We start from the raw sequence: 20352 nt of genomic DNA, 5'->3' as shown, positions 1-20352 counted from the left end.
TGTGTTGTCTATCCACTTTTCCAGTGGCAGTTGTCATCATCCTTGGTCTTGAAGATCTAGTCCTGAGTATCCCAGGGAAAGGTAAAAGAAAGTGTGTGGAGCAGAACTGTCCTGGAAACTTTTGCCCAGGGAGCCAGGTTCCTGGCAGCTATACTTGAACATTCTGGTTTTGTCTATGAGGGACAATATGTACTTCACAGGCCTGACTATTAGTCCACATCCTGCGGTTCCTAGGAATCCTTGCTTCCTATCACATTCCCTTTTCTGAGACAGTCTTTCCATTTTTAAATGATACCATTTTTTCCCAAACAGCCTAATTTCATTTTTCTGGAGGAAAATCACCAAATTTTATACTTTTAAGATAATGAAAGGATTCACTTAACATAAATTTGATTCACAGCCTACTTTTCTAAATTACATCCATTCTTTTAAATGTGGCTGAAGTTGAAGGTATGATCTGTCTGTCTTCTCCAGGTCTTTGTCTACCCACCATGAGAGTGGGAAATGGTCACAGCAGTAAAAGCTCCTGAGTGTATGTGCCAGCTTTCCCAGTGTCTTTGTTTAGTCCTAATTGTCATTAAACTTAATATAGTGGTAAAATTGGATGAAGACCCTTCAGTCATAGCTATGTGACTATGTTAGCTATGTGACTTCTATTGGAGGAAATATGCTTAGAAACTTTCACTTTTCTAAGTCACCTGTTGTTATCAACTCTGACAAGGTAGTCTCTCATCAGCATCTTCAATGGTGGCAAAAATTGCAAAATCTGATTATACCTGTTTAAAGCTATTTTCTGCTTAATTCTCTCTTTCTTAGGGGTGTGCCAGCTGTGGTTGACTTTGCTGCAATGCGTGATGCTGTGAAAAAGTTGGGAGGAGATCCAGAGAAAATAAACCCTGTCTGTCCTGCTGATCTTGTAATTGACCATTCTATCCAGGTTGACTTCAACAGAAGGTGAGGAAGGATTAAGATGAACACTGGGGCTGGGTGTGGTGGCACACACCTGTAATCCCAGCGGCTCAGGAGGCTGAGACAGGAGGATGGAAAGTTCAAAGCCAGCCTCAGCAAAAGCAAGGATTTTTTTCATCCATTGGAGTTTTATTCCTTTTTGAGCCCAAGTAAATTTCATACCTGGTTGTCTGTGCCTCTCCATGTGGGTTTTCATCGTGTCTATCCTTTTCCCCCTGCTTGTTTTTTGGGATATCCTCTCGTGTCCTGCCCAAACCCTACATGTCTTTCCTGGCCAGCTTAAATCCTCTTTTTGTTAATCTCATAGACTTAGTTATTTCTTCAGTGGGCCAGGATTAATAGTGCTACATGTTCGTTGCTTAAGTAGTATTTATTTACCTTTAAAGTTTATTAAGAGGCCAGGCCTAAGTTGCTAGTTCACAAAAGTATACTTGCATATTAAATTTTCTTCTTTGAAAAAAGTGTTCTTTTTATTTAATTTTTCCCTTTTTGTTGTTGATTATTATATATAACAGTGGAATTTGTTGTTACACATGCACACAATATAATAGTATAATTTAGTCAATTTCATTCCCTAGTAAAGGGTTTTTTACTAGGACCTTTTAATACCAATATCTTTTGATGCCAATGGTGAGAAGACAGATAAAAGAGAATCCCAATGTCTTGGGGAATTTAGTTTCTCCCTTTCTAAAGGAATTATAACCACTTTAACTTAGCCATCAAGATTCTCATTTAATCCAAGGAAAACTTCAAGGTCACCTGTCTTAGTATGTTAAGTACCTATTACACTTTCAGCTCTCATATTTGGAGAGCAAACACTTACCAAGGCAACAATCAAGTAGTAATGGTCAATTTTCCTGATTCAATTTATTTTAATGAATTTGTATCCCTCAAACTCATTCTCCCAAAGACTTTTCTTTAAATGGCAAGTGTGAATTCTTTGGCTTAAAATAGCATTAGGACATTAAACATCATTCATTCCTAGTTTCCTTTAGTATACACACCAAAAAATCATTAAAAAATAAATGACACAAACAGCTGGGTGCAGAGGCTCATGCCTATAATCCCAGCAGCTCAGGAGGCTGAGGCAGGAGGATTGAAAGTTCAAAACCAGCCTCAGCAACTTAGTAAGACCCTGTCTCAAAATTAAAAAAAAAAAAAAAAATTAAAAAGGGATGGGGATGTGGCTCAGTGGTCAAGTGCTCCTGAGTTCAATGCCCAGTACCAAAAAAAAAAAAAAAAAAGTACCATAGCAAAATCCAAGTGAAGCTTTTAGTGATTTGATAGAATCCAAAAGAGCACTTGATGACATTGATCTGAAGGAAAGAACAATCACCTTTGCCCTTGGAGTCAAGATAGTATAGACAAGAGTGAGATGAGAGGAAATTCTGCCATTTGTCCTTTGCTCTAAAAGGCAAGAGTTTCTACCACCAAACCATGAAATCTCAATATAAAGATATAAAATCAGCTATTGCTATGTAACAAAGTAGCTCCAGAATCTCAGTGGCAGTCAATGACAAGAAATTATTTCTAACATATTCACAAGTTGGTTGGGAAGTAAGCTGATCGGGTTGAGGTCAACTGGGCAACCCTACTTTCCCACTGCAGTGGCTGGTTTTCTTGCTTATCCTGTACCACCACTTGCAGGGTAGCTGGGACAGCTCTGCTTCTTTGTTTCTTTTGGGACCCAGGCTAAAGGGGAAAACAGTAACCTGGTGATCTCAGAGGCTCAGAAGGGCAATCAGAAAAGCGTAATACCTCTTAAGGACTCGCACAGATCACATCTGTTCCTGATGCCACTGATCATAGCAAGTTACATGGGCAAGCCAAGAATTTCGGTATGGAAATATGGTCCATCTTTTGTAGGAATAATTGCAGTATTACAGAACTAGGACTTGGATTTCAGGTACTGTTAAGAGGCTGGTATCTTAATTATGACTACATAAAGTTGTTCAATAGAGAAAGAAAGAATTTCCACATATAATGCTGAGGAAATCAGACATTTAGTGAAAGCAGTTAATAAGAATGAAAATGTTAATGTTTAAAAACATAAGAAGGAAATGTAATTATACATGTGCCAAAAGGGTTAATATCCTTAATTTATTAAGAGTGTGTACAACTCATTTAGAAAAATTGTAAGACTCAGCAGATAAAAAGGCAAAGGAAAGTGTATATTCATACTAAAAGGTATTCCAAGTGGTAAACAGTATTGCAGCCTAAGTCTTATGGGTAATAAAGTAAAATATTTGAGATAGCATTTTCTTTTATCAATGTAGGTAAGATTAGAAAATAAACATTAATTATAAAAAGTGTCATGAAGGAGGCACTTTTATAATCTAATAGCATTGTAAATTAGAAATGATGAAAGCAGTATATAGTAAGACCTTACAAATTTCCATATCCTTTGTCCTAGAATTTCTGCTTCCAAGCATATCTTTAATAGGTAGCTAAAATTGAAAAAAAAGCTTACTGGCCAATAAAGTTCATTAAAGTATTATTTATAAATGAAAGCCTAGAAACAATCTAAATATTCAACAAAGTGAATGATTTATTAACTTATAGTATACATGCCCAAAGTGAATTATTAGGTAACCTCTCAGTTATAGTTATAAGGTGCTTAATCATTTGGAACATGTTCCTGTTGTATTTCAGTGTGCCAGATACTAAATTTCATATATAGAGTGATCTCAGCTATACTAAAAGTTATGTAGGAATTAAAAGATTAGCAAGAGGTACCAGATAGTAATTATCTCTAGGATTATAACTGATTTTTATAGTAAGAAGCTATTACTTTGATAATTTTAAAAAGTTATTTAAGAATATAAAATAAACCAGGCATGGTGGCACAGGCCTATAATCTCAGTGACTTGGAAGGCTAAGGCATGAAGATCCCACAAGTTCAAGGCCAGCCTCAGCAACTTTGTGAGGCCCTAAGCAACTTAGTGAGGCTCCATCTAAAAATAAAAAATAAATAAGACTGGGGATGTGGCTCAGAGTAATAAAATGACCATTCCCCAGTTAATATTGCAAGTATCCAAACAAGATAAATTCAGGGTAAAGAAAAATGTGCTTTGTCCCAGAATTGACCCTTCTTGGGACAAAGAGATTGAAGTTGACAAATGTCAACTTTCTCTTTCAACCCTGAAACCATCCTTAGGCAACATCTCTCTTTCTCTGTCTTTTCTTTCCTTTTAAATTACATGAGCTCAATTCAATATTTTGGTTTCAAAAGGAAGAGTTAAAAATATAAGCATAAAATTGTTATTCTATTTGAAAGTAAGGTTGTTTCCTAAAGTCCCGCTTCAAAAGTTATAAAAGTAGACTCACAAATAATAGCCATCTTTCTTAGAGACTCATTGATGTTCCTAGGTTTACTTTCATTTCACTCGTCTGGAAGGTGAAAGTACCAGTGGAAACAGAATTGTAATTGATTTCATGTCTGAAGTCTGCTGACTCAAAATTTAAAGTATTCATGGTTATTAATGCACTGGGTCATTACCAAGTACCGTCTGATTTTTTTTTTCCTTTTAAATTGAAACTCTGGTTCAATTTTTTTATAGACTTTTCCATTTATACTGTAGTACTGAAAACCTTATTGTGAAAGCAGGGGTGAACTTTGATTCAGATATTCAAATCTAGTGAAAATATGTAATTAGAAGATTTTTGTTAGAAACATTTTCGTTGGTGGTGTTTTGTTGTTTCTTGAGTTTTGGTTTTGCAATTCCACTTCCTGGTCTCTTTTCTCATTTTGTCATTTTTTAAAGGAATTAAATATGATATGTCTCAGCTCTTTTGGAACTGTGTGCTTTGAGCTTATTTTCGTCTCTGTTTCAGAAATAAGTTAGAAAAACTGGATAAGGGCTAGTAGGGTGAGACATTTTTTAGTTAAATATTTCTCAAAATAATTTTTGTTCTAGTTTGAAAAATACTATTTGGCCTCACATCATCTGGGAATTGAGGATCTAACTAACACATTATTATACTGTTTTATACAGTTACCTTGGAAATACCCTTTTTAAAAATTCCAGCAAAAATTTCACAATTTCTGACCAGATTTTATGAGTATGAAAACTATCTTGTCTATAAAATATTACTTGGGAACTGCTAAAGCACCATTCAGTGTAATTCTCAGGAACTATGAACTATGTCTAAATGTGAATTCAAATTATATAACTAAGAAGAAATTTTCCCTTTAGTCTATGAGGTCATTCACATTCAGAGACCTTATTAAAAGATTACTACATTGGGCTAATTTAGGAAAGTTCTGAGTGATTAAAAAAAACCTGAACTCTGTTTATTCATTCTAGTAACTAGAATTAGGCTAATTGAGCCAACTTTAGCATAATAGTTGTTTTGTTTTCATGAGGTTTAGTACCTGGAAATACCATATCATAGAACAGCCTAAGTGTTTCTGGCCTCTGTTCATCCTGTGAATATATTGCATCTATCAGATAGATGCACCCAACATTTCCTCAGGTAGATGTTTCCCTTTCAGCCCTGTTTATGCTATGAGAAGCTCTCATATCTTCCTGGTGCTGCAGGGAAAAGGAAAAAGTGACGAGAATCCAGAAGTGCACAAAGTACAGAAGGAGAAAAGATGAGCACGGGGACAGGGCCATATTTTCTCACCTGTACTAGTAGAAATATGGTTGGAGGTGCTTTCTTGGGGTTTAGGGGGTGGGGGTTGTGGGGTTTTTAAATTAAATCAACTTAATGGGCATACTATGAGCACTGTATTTATTCAGAAAACAGGTTAGTTTAAGAAGAAAGAGGATAAGTGAACTCACACCTTTAATATAGTAGTCACCAGAGAGAAGGGGCAAATCATCCTGACTAAGGATTCATTGTTGTCCAAAGGAGTGTCACTTGATCTGGATCCTGAAACATGTAATATCAATCGGTAAACGTTTAATTATGTTAACTTATAAAGTCTGATTTCGGTCTTTGATTACTGTGTTTCTTCAATCTGTGATAATCAATTTATGAGCACTGTCTCTGTGCTAAAACTGGAGTTGTGAAATGACTCAAAACAATGCAGTTTGATTATAAAATTGCCATTTTGTTTATTCATCACTAATGAATTTCATCCATAATACATTAAGCATTGAAGTTTATACATTTAGTTTTTCTTTCTCACAGGGCTGACAGTTTACAGAAGAATCAGGACCTAGAATTTGAAAGAAATAAAGAACGATTTGAATTTTTAAAGGTATGGGCAGAGTTTGGTTTTGTTATTTGGTTTTCTGTTTGTGGGGTACAAGAGAGAGGTGTTCAGACTGGGCAGAGTGGAATTATGTTGGTATTCATGATGTTCTTTCTGTTCAATCCCAGTGGGGTTCTCAGGCTTTTCGAAACATGCGGATTATTCCCCCTGGTTCAGGAATCATCCACCAGGTGAATCTAGAGTACTTGGCAAGAGTGGTGTTTGATCAGGATGGATATTATTACCCAGATAGCCTCGTGGGCACAGATTCACACACTACCATGATTGATGGTTTGGGTGTTCTTGGTTGGGGTAAGTGTACTTCCACGTTCCTTTTCCATATATGCTGTTCTGGAGCATGTACCTTAATTCACTTTGCTGCAATTAAATCTCAGTACCATGTATTTGCATAATCACATGTATAAGAGAATTGTTTTTGTCTGTTCACTGTTGTATTTCCAGTGCCCAGGAAAGTGCCTTGCATCTAATAGAAACTCAGATTTTGTTTGGAAAAATAAACTGCAATAATAGGTTAGGGACACTTTGCATAAATAAAAAATCAACTGAGATGTTTGTTAAAAATGAAGATTCCTGAGGCTGAGGTTGTGGTTCATTGGTAGAGTGCTCATCTAGCACATGTGAGGCACTGGGTTCGATCCTCAGTACCACATAAAAATAAATAAATATACATACATGGAGTATAACTTATTTAAAAAAAAAAAAAAAAAAGTGGAGACTTCTGCCAGGCACAATGACTCAAACTTGTAATCACAGAATCTTTGGAAGGCTGAAGTATGAGGATCCAAGCTTGAGACTAGCCTGAACAACATAGTAATACCTTGTCTCAAAATAAAAAATAGAAAAAGGGCTGGAGATGTAGCTCAGTGGTTGAGGGCTTGCCTGGCATTGAAGCCCTGGGTTCAGTCTCTTAGTAACTCCCTCACACACACACACAAAAAAACAGATACTCCTAAACCCTACCCACCCCACTGGGTATAGCTTTGGGGGATGTTGGTGACAATTACTGGTAGGGACATACTTTAAGAAACACTTGTAAAATTGTATAGTGGAAAATAGAATAACTGCTTCTTATAGAACTACAGCTCTACCAGTTAAACATTATAATTGTGTTTATTGAATTGATAGCTGAGGGATACAATGAGAAATAATGAAGCATTATTCTGGCCATCCTGTTTGTTGCAGGTGTGGGTGGTATTGAAGCAGAAGCTGTCATGCTTGGTCAACCAATCAGCATGGTGCTTCCCCAGGTGATTGGCTACAGGTTGATGGGAAAGCCCCAAGCTCTGGTAACATCCACTGACATTGTGCTCACCATTACTAAGGTAACTCTGTGACAAACAGGGAAGAGATAGATAGTGAGGTCTCTGGAAATGCTAGGAAACAATACGTTGATAGTCTTAAAAGGAGATGAGATAATGGGAATATTCTGTGGTTTAGATGATTATGTGCATTTTACTCTTCTTTAGCTACCCAGATCTTTTTCTTAATTTTAAAAATTGTGACATAGTTTAAATATGCAGCAATTAAAATGATATTTATATGCCCACTTCTTAGATTTAACAGATGATAATATTTTGCCATATTTGCATCGTGACTGTTTTTAAAGAAGTAAATATATAGTGTTTATGGCTAAACCCTGCTTCCCATTCCTAGAAATAATCACTGTCCTGTAGTTGTAAGAATCATTTCCATGCATATCTTAATACTTTGGCTACATTTTTCCACATGGTTTCTCTTTATTTGTAAATAGCAAATTAGTTCCCTGTGATGTTTTGAGTTTTTAAATTTACTTATTTGTATTATAAATTACATCATTATAAGAGATGGTTTTCCAGGTTGGGAAATATTAGGGTGTTTTTTCTTAAAATTTTGTAAGAAACCATCTGTTTCTGGTGTGTCTAATTTGCTTCTTTTTATATAGGCACCACACTGTAAAAGGCCAAAAAGAAATTTTAAAAGTTTCTCTTTGATTTAATCTTTGGAATTTGGAATTGGATTTGTTTGAACACCATAACTTATCACTTATCACAAATATCTATACACTGTTTTTCAAACATGGAATAATATAGAACTTTCCCACAAAATTTTTTAGAATCCACATAATCAAAAGAGCTTTTCTGTGTAATTGTCTGTGTTCTATGAAACTGGCTTTTTGCAAACTGCCAGCAGTCCCAGAGCCTTGGCAGGCTGATGGCTTGTGTGGAAAGCTGGGGTTAGAAAATATTTTTGTTATTGATGTTACATTTGACTTGTTGAATGAATTTTATGCATTATACTTTTGAAAACACGTCATTTACTTATTCAACTAGTATGACTGCATAACAATTTAGATTTATTTAGATTGGAAGAATTCAATTTTTTAACACTTGGCACTTCTAGTGATCCAAAGAGTGCTTCTCATTTTGAAAAAAGTTCCTAAATGTTATTGTAATTTTGGCCCTAACTATTTTGATATAATCTTAGATTTACAGGAAAAAATAATATAGAGAGTCCCTGTTACCTTTATCCCAGCTTCTCCTATTTTTAACAGTTTACATAGCCATGATATATTTTTCAAAGCCAAGAAGTTAACATTGGTATGGCACTTTTAGCCACAGACTTCTCCAGGTTTTTCACTAATGTCCCTTTGCTGTTCTAGGATCCAGTCTAGGATGTCATGTTGCATTCAGATGGCACTGCATTTTAAGTTTTGTTTTTTAAAATAATCTAAAATGTGTTGGGCTAATTTATTACTTATGTTTACAAGTAATAAGGGAATGTAAAGAATTATAAGAATTACAAGATGACAGTTCTTCATTTTAAATCTAGGCTGTCTCAAATGTTTCTGTTGTTTCTGCTGGTTAGCACCTCCGCCAGGTTGGGGTTGTGGGCAAATTTGTGGAGTTCTTTGGGCCAGGAGTAGCCCAATTGTCCATTGCTGATCGAGCTACAATTGCAAACATGTGTCCAGAATATGGAGCAACAGCTGCCTTTTTCCCAGTTGATGAAATTAGTATCAAGTACCTGGTGCAGACAGGTAAGTGAAGGACTGTGAAAGCAGAGAGTTCCTTGTTAAAGTTTCATGGAACACTGAGAATCTGAGCCCTGCCTTCTTTCTCTGTCCCTCACAATGCTCTTAGCGTAGAGTTACATGGCTTTTTTTTTCACTCTGTGAAGTCACGATGGGTTGTTGGGATTTAAGGAGGTATAAGTCAGAGGTAGTACTACCCATAGGAAGAGCTGTGGTGCTACGGAAACCTGGATACTTGTACTGGGTTTTCTGCAACTAGTTTCTGACATGAACGAGTTAGGTTAGTAATGTAGCTGTAGTAGACCAGGCACTTGCCATGCATTTGCTGTCTTCCTCTTCACATGTCCACAGGGGAGATGGATTAGTTAGTTAAATAGTAGGAGAGAAAACTGATGATCAGAGAAATGTTATTACCTAAGGCTAATAAGTAACAGTTGGAATCCTAGCCTGCAGCTTTTTGGCTTCAAATAGGGCCCTCACTCTGCAATGCCCATCTCATGTTGTCCAATAACTGAAATGAGAGACTTCATAAGAAGGTATTTTATATCAATGGATCTTTAACTTGGTATAAATTTGCTTAGACATTTGACTTTTTCTTTGAGAAATCCTTTTTAAAAATAAATTCTCAGCAGGCACAATGGCTTACACCTGTAATCCCAGAGGCTTGGGACACTGAAATAGAAGATCACAAGTTCAGTCAAGCCTCAGCAATTTAGCAAGGCCTTAAGCAACTTAGCCAGACCCTGTCTCAAAATTTAAAAATTCAAAACATGGCTGAGGATGTAGCTCAGGGGTAAAGTACCCCTGAATTCAATCTTCAGTACAAAAAAAAAAAATGTTCAATGTTCATTCTGATACTCATTTTCTATAGTCAGTATCAAGCCTAGATCCCAGATAGGAAGCAGTAGATAAGATAAATAAAGTCCCTGCCCTCATACAGCTTATGTTCCTATGAGGGAGGAAGAAGGAATACTAGTGAACAGACACAAAAGTGTGACAATGAAGAAGAAAGCCAGGAAGTGGTCAGAGTGCTTAAGAGTACTTTTTCTATAGAAAAGTCAACAAGGGGCTGATGGAACTTTAAATTGGACAGATGTCTGAGTGAAGGGAGGGGGCAAGCCATGGGAAGGGATTTGTGAGAATCCTAATAAATCCAAGTCTTCTCCCTATGAGGAAATTCTTCTGGAAGCAGTAAAAATTATGATGAATAACATTTATTTTTTTAAAAGTGTTTTATCAAATATAACTGAATTGGAATTAATACATTCCCACAAGTCCTTTGTTGCCTTCAAAGGATTTGAAGTGAAAAAGATAATAATAAAGGAACAGAATAAATAATAGGGAGCATTACCTTGAAAAAAGAAAAGGAGAGGGACAATGACTGGGAAAGGGAGAAGAGCTGCAGAATCTATTCAGAGGTTGGGCTCATTTCTGCAGTACTGGTGGTGACCCAGTGCCAAATTTGTATACTGTTAATTGAAGTAAGCATACTTCTTCAAAAGAATGAGATCCTTTCTCTTTATAAACGCTAAGAGAAATCTCTCTTGTTCATGTTCATGAAGAAGATGGCATGGGGTGTAATGAACAGTGGGTTTGCCACAGGCCATGATAAATTGTTAATAAAGCTCATATAGCCATCTTTTATGAGGTCTGTGCTGAAAGCTGATGATCTTTACAATTCAGTTAATACAAACAGACGAATTCTGATCTATGGGTCAGAATTTCAGTCTCATTTAACTATCAGAGAGGTGGGTCAATAGTGTGTCTATTGGGCGTACTTCATGGGTACTATTATCTCCTATACCAGGATCTTGAAAAGAGCAGAAGGTTCAGGGTTGTATTCCTGATGACAGCACTGTAAGTTAAGACTTTGGACTTTGAAAGCAAACTCAGATTCAAATTCTGGTTCTGCCATTTATTAGTTGTGTTCTACAGGATGGTTACCTAATCTTGAGCTACTGTTTCCTCATCTTTAAATAAAAGTATTTGTCTCATAAGGTCAGGATAAAGGATTAGAGTATGGAATAATGTAGTTAGCCCATTTAACACAGTGTCAAGCACACAGAAAGTGCTATTAATATCAGGAGGCTTGGTGTTGGGATGGGTTGGATAATGATTTTAACAAGAGTAATATAGTGTGCCAAGAGTCTTCTTGGCCAATTGAAGATAGATATATATATATGTGCACTTTGACAATTAGCTCAGACTTACAATTCTCTTAATTATGGGCCCAAAAGAGGAGGAGTATCTATGGGTAGAACCAATACCTTTCCAGAAAATAGTCACTTTGGTAGGAAATGGAACAGTTAATAGTCCCTAATAAAACGCAGCATCAGCCAGAGGGTCACAGTCTAAAGCCTGGAAGCTGAAAGATAACAAAGGTATGAGTACATAAAACATTTAATTATGTGACTGCTTCTGGGAATATTATTATTAACATGTTTCTTGGTACTCCTGATGCCGTTTAGGTCGGGATGAAAACAAAGTCAAGCACATTAAAAAGTATCTTCAGGCTGTAGGAATGTTTCGAGATTTTAGTGATTGCTCTCAAGACCCAGCCTTCACCCAGGTATGAGAGCACCTTCCAACAAACATGTTTCCTCTTTCCTTTATTTGGAATGTGGCAGATTTGCTTCTTTATTTGCTTATTTTTATTGTTGTAAGATTTTAAATTTTCTGTCATGGCTATGTTTCTTCTCTGTGGGTATAGTGTGAATTCTATAATTCCTTTTCGCTTGGGTGAACAGGTTGTGGAATTAGATTTGAAAACAGTTGTACCTTGCTGCAGTGGACCCAAGAGGCCTCAGGACAAAGTCGCTGTGTCTGACATGAAAAATGACTTTGAGACCTGCCTTGGAGCAAAGGTAGGGGACTCCTAATTCTGCCTTGTGCCCTGGCTTTCACTCCACTGGATGATGAATCTCCTTCAGCATTGGTGCTGGGGATGTTTCTTCTCTATCCTAAAATCCTTAATGAGTCCCCCATTTGGAAGCTGTGGGCCACACAGCTTCCAAAGAGCATGTGCCTATCTGTAAACACAGCACAACTCAATCATTTTTAAGCATATTTATTCTTTACTGGATTCACCACATTCTTCACTACTCAGCCACTACTTTTGTTCATGCCATTCCCTGCCTACCTGTCTTCATTTCATCACATTCTATTCTGTCAGCTTCATAAGGCTTGGTTCAGGTACCAGCTCCTCTACATTGTGGCCTCAGCATCTCATGGCTCGGTTGATCTGAATCCTTTTGATGAGACTCCATATTCTTCAACTCACACTGTTGGTGTTTTGTTTGCATGTGTGATTTCCCTTACTAGACTGCCAGTTGTTTTGGTATCCCACAGAATACCAGCAACATCTTGGACACGGATTTTCAATGAACACTTCCAAATGAATAAGATGTGCGATGGATTTTTATCCATGGGACATTAGCTTTATATAAGATTTTCAGTTGTTTTATCTATTATTGATCATAGTGAACTGAACCTGGTAAAAATGACAACTTTCTCTAAATTTCCTTAAGGTTAGAATTAGTAGTTTTAGTCAGTCCATGTCCATTAAACCATACAGTAATGTCTTGGAGTTCTAAGTAGATCAACTTTGAACTAAACTTGTAATTTTATCTATCTATCTGTCTATCTATCTGCAGTATGAGTATTGAACCCAGGGGTTCTCTACCACTGAGCTACCTCCCCAGCCCTTTTTATTGTTTCATTTGACAGGGGGTCTTTCCAAATTGTTCAGACTGGCCTCAAACTTGTGATCCTCCTGCCTCAGCCTCTCAAGTTGTTAAGATTGCAAGTGGGCCCCATTGCACCTGTCTAGCATTCTCATTTTTTAAGAGAGAAGAAAATAATCATTATTGATTTCAATGCAGAGTAAGATTCAGGAATTATGGCTGCCTTTTGTGAATATTTTAAAAGAATGTAGAGAAACTTTATGTGATATTTCATAGATTACTGGCAGAGATTTTTTGTTGTTAATAACTGGCCTTTAAAATTGTGGTTACCAATTCTTCCAAAGTGAGAATTTTTGGCAATATATATATATTTTCCTCCTATATTAAAAACCATATCTCTTATATTTTTTTTCTTCCTAAATTGTGTTTTTTTCTTTCTATAGCAAGGATTTAAAGGATTCCAAGTTGCTGCAGACCATCACAATGACCAGAAGACATTTATCTACAATAATAGTGAATTCACCCTTGCTCATGGTTCTGTGGTAATTGCTGCCATTACTAGCTGCACAAATACCAGTAATCCATCTGTGATGTTAGGAGCAGGTAAGTGCATTAGAGTCCATCCCCACTACCATGTGTACATGCTTGTGGAAATCTCCCAAGATATGACCCAGGGTTATAACAGTTGCACACATAGTTCCCTGAACTTTGTCTTTGTAGATAAAGATATTTGTTGGCCCAGAAATATCTATACAACAATAGCATCCAAAGCAAAGTATTTAACAAAGATGCATAATAGTCTCTCTCTTTAGAGAAAATAAGTAGAGGAAACCAAAGGAATCTGAATTTTTTCAAAGCTAGAATCTTTTCAGACTTTAGAAGACAAAAAAAAAAAAAAAAGAACCTATTGTCTTGTCACATACTTTATTCTCTGTAAAACTCCTGACCAGTGAAATTTAGTATTGTTTAGGTGCATTGGCAAGTGCATCGGAACTAGGGCACAAGGCACTGTTTGATAAAACTCAGTGCACCTGTCTTGTTACACCGTTCTGGTTAAATAGTTAATGTTTACATGCAGTGTTTCACTAACATAAATCTCATTTAGTTTCCAAATGTTTAATCATCCCCACAAATTTCCTTTGTGTCCATGTAGTTTGTTTATGGGTATAAGGAAAACCTTTGTCAGAGAGTTCATCTTTTGGGTTTAAGCTTTCCTTGTCTGGAACAAACCAGTTTTTCTTAAGACACATCACCAACTTATCTGTAGCTCTTTGTCCCTTTACACCCTCACCCCCATTTCTCGCTTCTTTTCTACTTTTGTGATACTTAACTAAGTGAGAGCACCCAGTGTTCCAGTAACAGTTCCTGTATTTGCTCAAAGTCCAAAGGCCCAGGAGCTCTTGAGAAATATCTGTAGTCTAAATTTTTACTTCTAGGCTCACTATATTTCTCACCAACCAGTATACAATTCATAGAAAGAGGCCTTCCAATTATAATTTTCACACAGATCAAACTCAATTTAAAAAATTGCACTTCCTCCAAAAATTAAAAACTCACTTTGTAACATATTTTTAAGTTTTGCGTTTATTCTTTAAAAAAGAAAATTAAACACTTCTCTTTCTTTATTTTCATGACTAGTTTTGACTTTATTACAAATGTGTAAACAACTTTGAGCCAGTGAACTTTGATTTCTGATAGTCAGCAGAAATGGCACAGAATGCCAGCACCAAGGAAGCCTTGACAGTGGCAGGGAGTATGACTGAAAATTTAGGCTCTTTTCTGAAGTGCCCATAACTGGGGCAGGTAGTCACTACACACTGTTTGTGCTTACATTTTATAGGATTATTAGCAAAGAAGGCTGTGAATGCTGGCCTGAATGTGAAGCCATACATCAAAACCAGCTTATCTCCTGGCAGTGGAGTGGTCACTTACTATCTGCGAGAAAGTGGAGTCATGCCTTATCTGTCTCAGCTTGGGTAAGGGAGTATTTTGTTTTACACCGTTGCTTTTGTTGTAGCTTTTCCTCATATATTTTGCTGTGTCACCATGTGGTAGCTATGAGCTTATCTGATGCTGTTCAACAGTATAGTCTTTTATTAGTTGGTTGATAGATTTAAACCCAGACATTTTAACTGAATATGGCCCACCTGTGCTGGTTGTTCATCATACAAGGATGATCCTAAAGACAAAGCAGGGGCTGGAACTGAGACCACCTAATGTGGGGCTGCACCCTCCTGGAGGAAGGGTGCATCTTTTTCTTACTTGCATTGAGGTATGCCATGGGCTAGCAGAGACTCTGCAACTGAGAGTATGCCTTTGGGCATGAAAATAAGTATTCACTATGGCTAATAACATTGTAATTTCTTGAGACAAATCAGTTGCCAAATATAGTTTCTCCAGTGTCCATATTATTCCTGGTTTAGTTGACATTTTTTTCTGTACACTTCATAAAATTCAAAAATCCTTGAGATCATACAATAGCAGTAGTAAATGGAAATATTAAATACCATATCTGATTTGAATTTTTTAAAATGGTGAATCATTTGTCTCCTTGTTATAAGTTAGAAGGAAAGCTTTAGAAAACTACACTGTCCTGAACTTAACCTCAGGCGCTCCTATTCCTTTGTGATCCATGGTCTCCCAGAAGTACTGCCTGCAAAGGGTTTACGGAAAGTCATTCTTTTTCTTGTGCTTCCCTTTGACTCAAAGGTTTGATGTGGTGGGCTATGGCTGCATGACCTGCATTGGCAACAGTGGGCCCTTACCTGAACCTGTGGTAGAAGCCATCACTCAGGTAATTACAGAGGAACCTGTAGGTATTCAAAGCTTTTTTTTCCACCCATATAAGATATGACAAAAATGCTGGTAATTTCAAGATATACCATAAAAACAGGGGATGTGGTTAAGAATATGGTCTTTAAAATATCTGGCTCTGTTACCCTGGTTAAGTTAATTAACCTGTTTGTTCCTCTGTTTCCACAACTGTAAATTAGAGATGATGATAGTTTCTATTTTTTAGAGTTGTGAGAATTAAAATGACAGTCAACATAAAACATTTAGCCCAGTGCCTGGCACTTAAGTAAGTGCTCAGTACATGCTAGTTCTGGCTACAATTTTGTTGAAAATTGGTTCCAAGTCAAATTGGTCTCCACCTAAATAATCTAAATTGCATTGGCTTTTGTCCCCAGTACTGTTGAGTTTACATAGGTCACCATAGCTCCCTTTAGCTATCAGCTTATGTTCCCCACCCGTTCTTCAGCTCAGGCAGCAGTATCTGGGAGATTGTGCTTTGACCTGCTTGGAGTTTTCTCATGAGAAGAGATCATTGAGCACAACTCTGCTCCCAAAGACCCTTCCCTTTGTAGCCCGAGAGGACCAGGTGAAAATGAAAGGGCCACACCCACATTATGTGAACTGTTGTGAGTGATCTATGATAAGAAGTCTAGGCAGTCTCCTCCTCTTTATGACTTGATTTTTTTCCATCTTTTCCTTATACAGGGAGACCTAGTAGCTGTTGGAGTACTATCTGGGAACAGGAACTTTGAGGGTCGAGTCCACCCTAACACCCGGGCCAACTATTTAGCGTCTCCTCCCTTAGTAATAGCATACGCCATCGCTGGGACCATCAGGATTGACTTTGAGAAAGAACCACTGGGTAAGATTTTGTTTGTGCGTCTATAATTTGTTTCCAGTGAATTAAAAAACAGTATTGGAAGAAAATTGCTACTTTTCTTGATTAAAAATGAAGCATAGAACCTTTAGAGATAAGACAAAGAGGAGAATATTTTCAACATTCTCCATACACAGGGAAGACACATACTGAACTAAACATGAATGTGGACAAGAGTGGCAAAGGGAAATAAATGCCAAAAGTAGTAGAGATTTGCTTTCCTGGCTTCTACAGTTCCTACCTTTCTCACTCTTGCTTTACTCTAATGATAGGCATTGTTTTAACATGTTCTTTGTTAAACGTGTTAAGATATTTCAACTTCTCAAAATTTAGAACTGATGCTTTGACTTCTTTCCTGTGGGCCTCTCGCTTGCTGTACCGTCTCAGTCCATTCCAAGAAGTTTAGATGATACACAAACATTGTCCCTTAGATTTACTTTTAGGAAATCATAACTTCAGAAGTACAGTTGATCCTCATTGTTTGTGGATTCCATATTTGCAATTTTGCCTACCCACTAAAATGTATTTTAACCTTCAGTCAGTACTTCTGATGCTTTAATGCCACTGACATACATGCACAGGAGTGAAAACTTCTCAAGTCACTCAACATACCTTCCATGTTAAGGTCCATGAAGGCTGCACTCTATCTTCTTGTATCAGCTCCCACACTCTGAACAAGTATACTTTTCACAGTCTACTTAGTGCCATTTTTTCCTCCTTTTTATGCCTTTTTGTGGTGGTTCCACTTTTACATTGGTCTTAGAGCATAGTGTGAAGTACTGTGATATTTTGAGCACAAGAAGACCATGATGGTGTACCTTATGTTGAGGTAGGCTTTATTGAGGCATGAGTTATAGTGCTTTTCAATTATAAGTCCAAGGCTATATCTATACCACTCAGTATCCATGAGCATTGATTTCAAGACCCCTGGGGATACCAAAATCAGGAGGCAATCAAGTGCCTCATATGAATGGATATAGTATTTGCATATAACCTACACAAATCATATCTAGATTGCTTATTATGCCTAATGCAATGTTAATGCTATATAAAATAGATTTATAAATATTGTACTGTTTAGAGAATAATGATAAAAATATCTATACATGCACAGTATGATGCAATTTTTTTTCCTGAGCATTTTCAATCCATTGTTGATTCAACAGATGCAGAACCCACAGATACAGGGTCCCAACTGTATAGTAAATAAGATGTCTTTAAACAGGAGGACACCTAAAACAAGTTTATGTATGGATGAAAGTGTAGTCAGAAGCAGCTAGGGCCTTAACCTGTATCTCTCCTAGGAGCAATGGTTCACTGATTGACTCTTCACACATACTTTTCAGAACAAACATAACCATTGAGAGAAAAGAGACCTGACTGTATTAATAATGCAAAGAGGATATTAGAGGAGGCTTTTCTCATTGGTAAACATATTTTCCTCAGGGACAAATGCAAAGGGACAACGAGTATTTCTGAAAGATATCTGGCCCACTCGAGATGAGATCCAGGCGGTGGAGCGACAGTATGTCATCCCTGGGATGTTTAAGGAGGTCTATCAGAAAATAGAGGTGAGGCCCTTTGCAGCCCCACAATGATATATGAGAAAGCCTCTCCTCGTGTCATTTCTGCAGACCTTGAAGTTAATGGGAGTATGTATTGAAATTAACCCTTATTTCTTCAGATAACTAAGGAGGTGATTCTCAGGCAACTTTCTCCCATGATTTCATGTTTCTATGAATCTCACACTTCCCAGTTGTTCTCAGATATGGACAAGTGTGTGAGAGCCTCAAGAAGAAAGGGCTCAGGTTCAGCACCACCCTTTTCTCAGACACCCTGGGATGTGTGTCATCTGTGGTGACGACCCTGATGGTCACTGTGTTGTGTCACTGAGGTGGAATCAGTGCGTTGAATGTACCTCTTAATGCATTATTTGGGTGTTTAAAAAAAGAAAGAAAACCTCAGTAGGAATTAGCCACAAACTGCTGAAATAAGAAAAGTAAAGTGCATTTTATAAATCTGAATCATTTTTGGAGATTCTTGGTTGTTATTCCTTTCCTTGGAGGCTTGTGAAGGCTCAAACACCCTGTTATCATTGGATGTTGTTCCTTTTGTTGCTTTTTGTGTTAAGCTGCCCAACGCTTCTGACTGGTTTGAAATGAGAGCAGGACTGTCTGAGGACAGAGTGAAATGGTCAGTTGTATTGAGGCATTCCATACCCTTTCACAAGCTGCTCACTGGATTTTAGGAGGCTTGGCAGCCATCTGATTAAACACATTTTTCCAAAGGCCAAGTTAATGGATCTGTGAAGAGAATTCAGTTCATTTTTAAAACATTGCAACGGTTATTTACTATCCAGTGTCCGTGTGACCTGGAAGTCTACTTCCTCAAAATATCCAGAGTAGTTTCCCCTTTGGTACAATCTGAATTGTTATTTTAAATATTATCTTTAATTATATGTATTCATTATCTATTGCTATATAACAAATTACCCCCAAACTGAGAAAATCAAAACAAAAAAAATATTTATTACCTCAGTTCCTCTGAGTTAGGAATACAGATGCAGTCTCACTGGGTGCCAGTACTTTCAGGACTCAAAGCAAAATATCATTGGGGCTGTGGTCTCTGGAGGAGTATCCACTTAGGCTCACTCATGTAATATGAGACTAAGATCCTCAATTCTCCACTGGCTGTCAGCTAGGGACCTCCTAAAGCATCTTATGCATGTGTCTCTTCACAGTTCACAGTATGGGAGTTGGCTTCCATCAGAGCCAGTAAATAAGAGAAGCAGAAGGCAAAGTGTCTTTATAACCTAATCTTGGAAATAAGTCATAGGATCAGCCAATGCTGGATGGGAGGGGGGTTACCTAAGGGTATAAATCCTGGGGATAGGACCATTCCTGCCATTTTATAGCCCTCTTATATCAGAGCTTATTTATTTTTAAGTTAGCTTGACATTGTCTTAGTATAAAGGAACTCTTGTATGTGACTATTTAGAATAAAAATGGTTGTTATTGTACCTCTTAGCTTGAATGTTTTGTGTTTACATATTTAAATTTTCCCTGGAATAGATTATGATTACTTTTTTTTTTTTTTAAAGACTGTGAATGAAAGCTGGAATGCTTTAGGAGCTCCATCAGATAAGCTGTACTTCTGGAATCCCAAATCTACATATATTAAATCACCACCATTCTTTGAAAATCTGGTATGACTTTTTATTTTTAAACAAAACAAGTTCTTTAAGAGGTTTCTCTCTTTATAAAATCCACTTTATTATCCTTATAAAATTCTTATAAAATCCACTTTATTAATCCATACCTTTGCTTTGACTATCCATTTCATTAAAACCTTTGTACATTCATGCTGTACACAGTGGCACATGCCTGTAATCCCAGTGGCTTGGGAGGCTGAGACAAGAGGATTGTAAGTTCAAAGCCTCAGCAATTAACAAAGCCCTAAGCAATTTAGTAAGACCCTGCCTCAAAATAAAAAATGAAAAGGGCCAGGAATATGGCTCAGTTGTTGTGCCCCTGGGTTCAATCCTTGGCACCAAAAAAAGAAAGAAAAAAAAAAAAAACACCTTTGTATATTCAAGCAGATAATGCTGGGGAATATTTTAGGAGTCAGCTACTTAGCTGTAGTGATAGTTTCTCTGGGTAGCTCTGCAGAGGCATCATGATGATAGCTGCCACTAGGGATAAGGGCCTGCAAAGTCTGAGGGACTGTTCCAAAAGAACATCCCCAGGACCTACCATGTTTAAAATTTTACCCCCACCCCACCCCACTCCTCGATGGT

General features: G+C 37.2%; 1 protein-coding gene across 1 annotated transcript in view; it reads left to right on the top strand.

The window, feature by feature from the left end:
- Positions 1 to 20352, top strand: part of Aco1 (aconitase 1) — a 51281-nt gene that overhangs the window by 18302 nt on the left and 12627 nt on the right. Inside the window, exons 4-16 of the mRNA XM_076845926.2 lie at positions 817 to 954; positions 6109 to 6178; positions 6301 to 6484; positions 7376 to 7515; positions 9038 to 9209; positions 11672 to 11772; positions 11951 to 12067; positions 13330 to 13489; positions 14727 to 14862; positions 15596 to 15680; positions 16385 to 16541; positions 18003 to 18127; positions 19657 to 19761. Of these exons, the coding sequence (XP_076702041.1) occupies positions 817 to 954; positions 6109 to 6178; positions 6301 to 6484; positions 7376 to 7515; positions 9038 to 9209; positions 11672 to 11772; positions 11951 to 12067; positions 13330 to 13489; positions 14727 to 14862; positions 15596 to 15680; positions 16385 to 16541; positions 18003 to 18127; positions 19657 to 19761 (1690 nt within the window). The remainder of the gene's footprint in view (positions 1 to 816; positions 955 to 6108; positions 6179 to 6300; positions 6485 to 7375; positions 7516 to 9037; positions 9210 to 11671; positions 11773 to 11950; positions 12068 to 13329; positions 13490 to 14726; positions 14863 to 15595; positions 15681 to 16384; positions 16542 to 18002; positions 18128 to 19656; positions 19762 to 20352) is intronic.

This window comes from Callospermophilus lateralis, chromosome 2 (assembly GCF_048772815.1).
Source record: "Callospermophilus lateralis isolate mCalLat2 chromosome 2, mCalLat2.hap1, whole genome shotgun sequence".
Taxonomy (NCBI): domain Eukaryota; kingdom Metazoa; phylum Chordata; class Mammalia; order Rodentia; family Sciuridae; genus Callospermophilus; species Callospermophilus lateralis.
The sequence above is the reverse complement of the archived record's forward strand: the minus strand, read 5'-3'. Positions and strand labels throughout refer to the sequence as shown.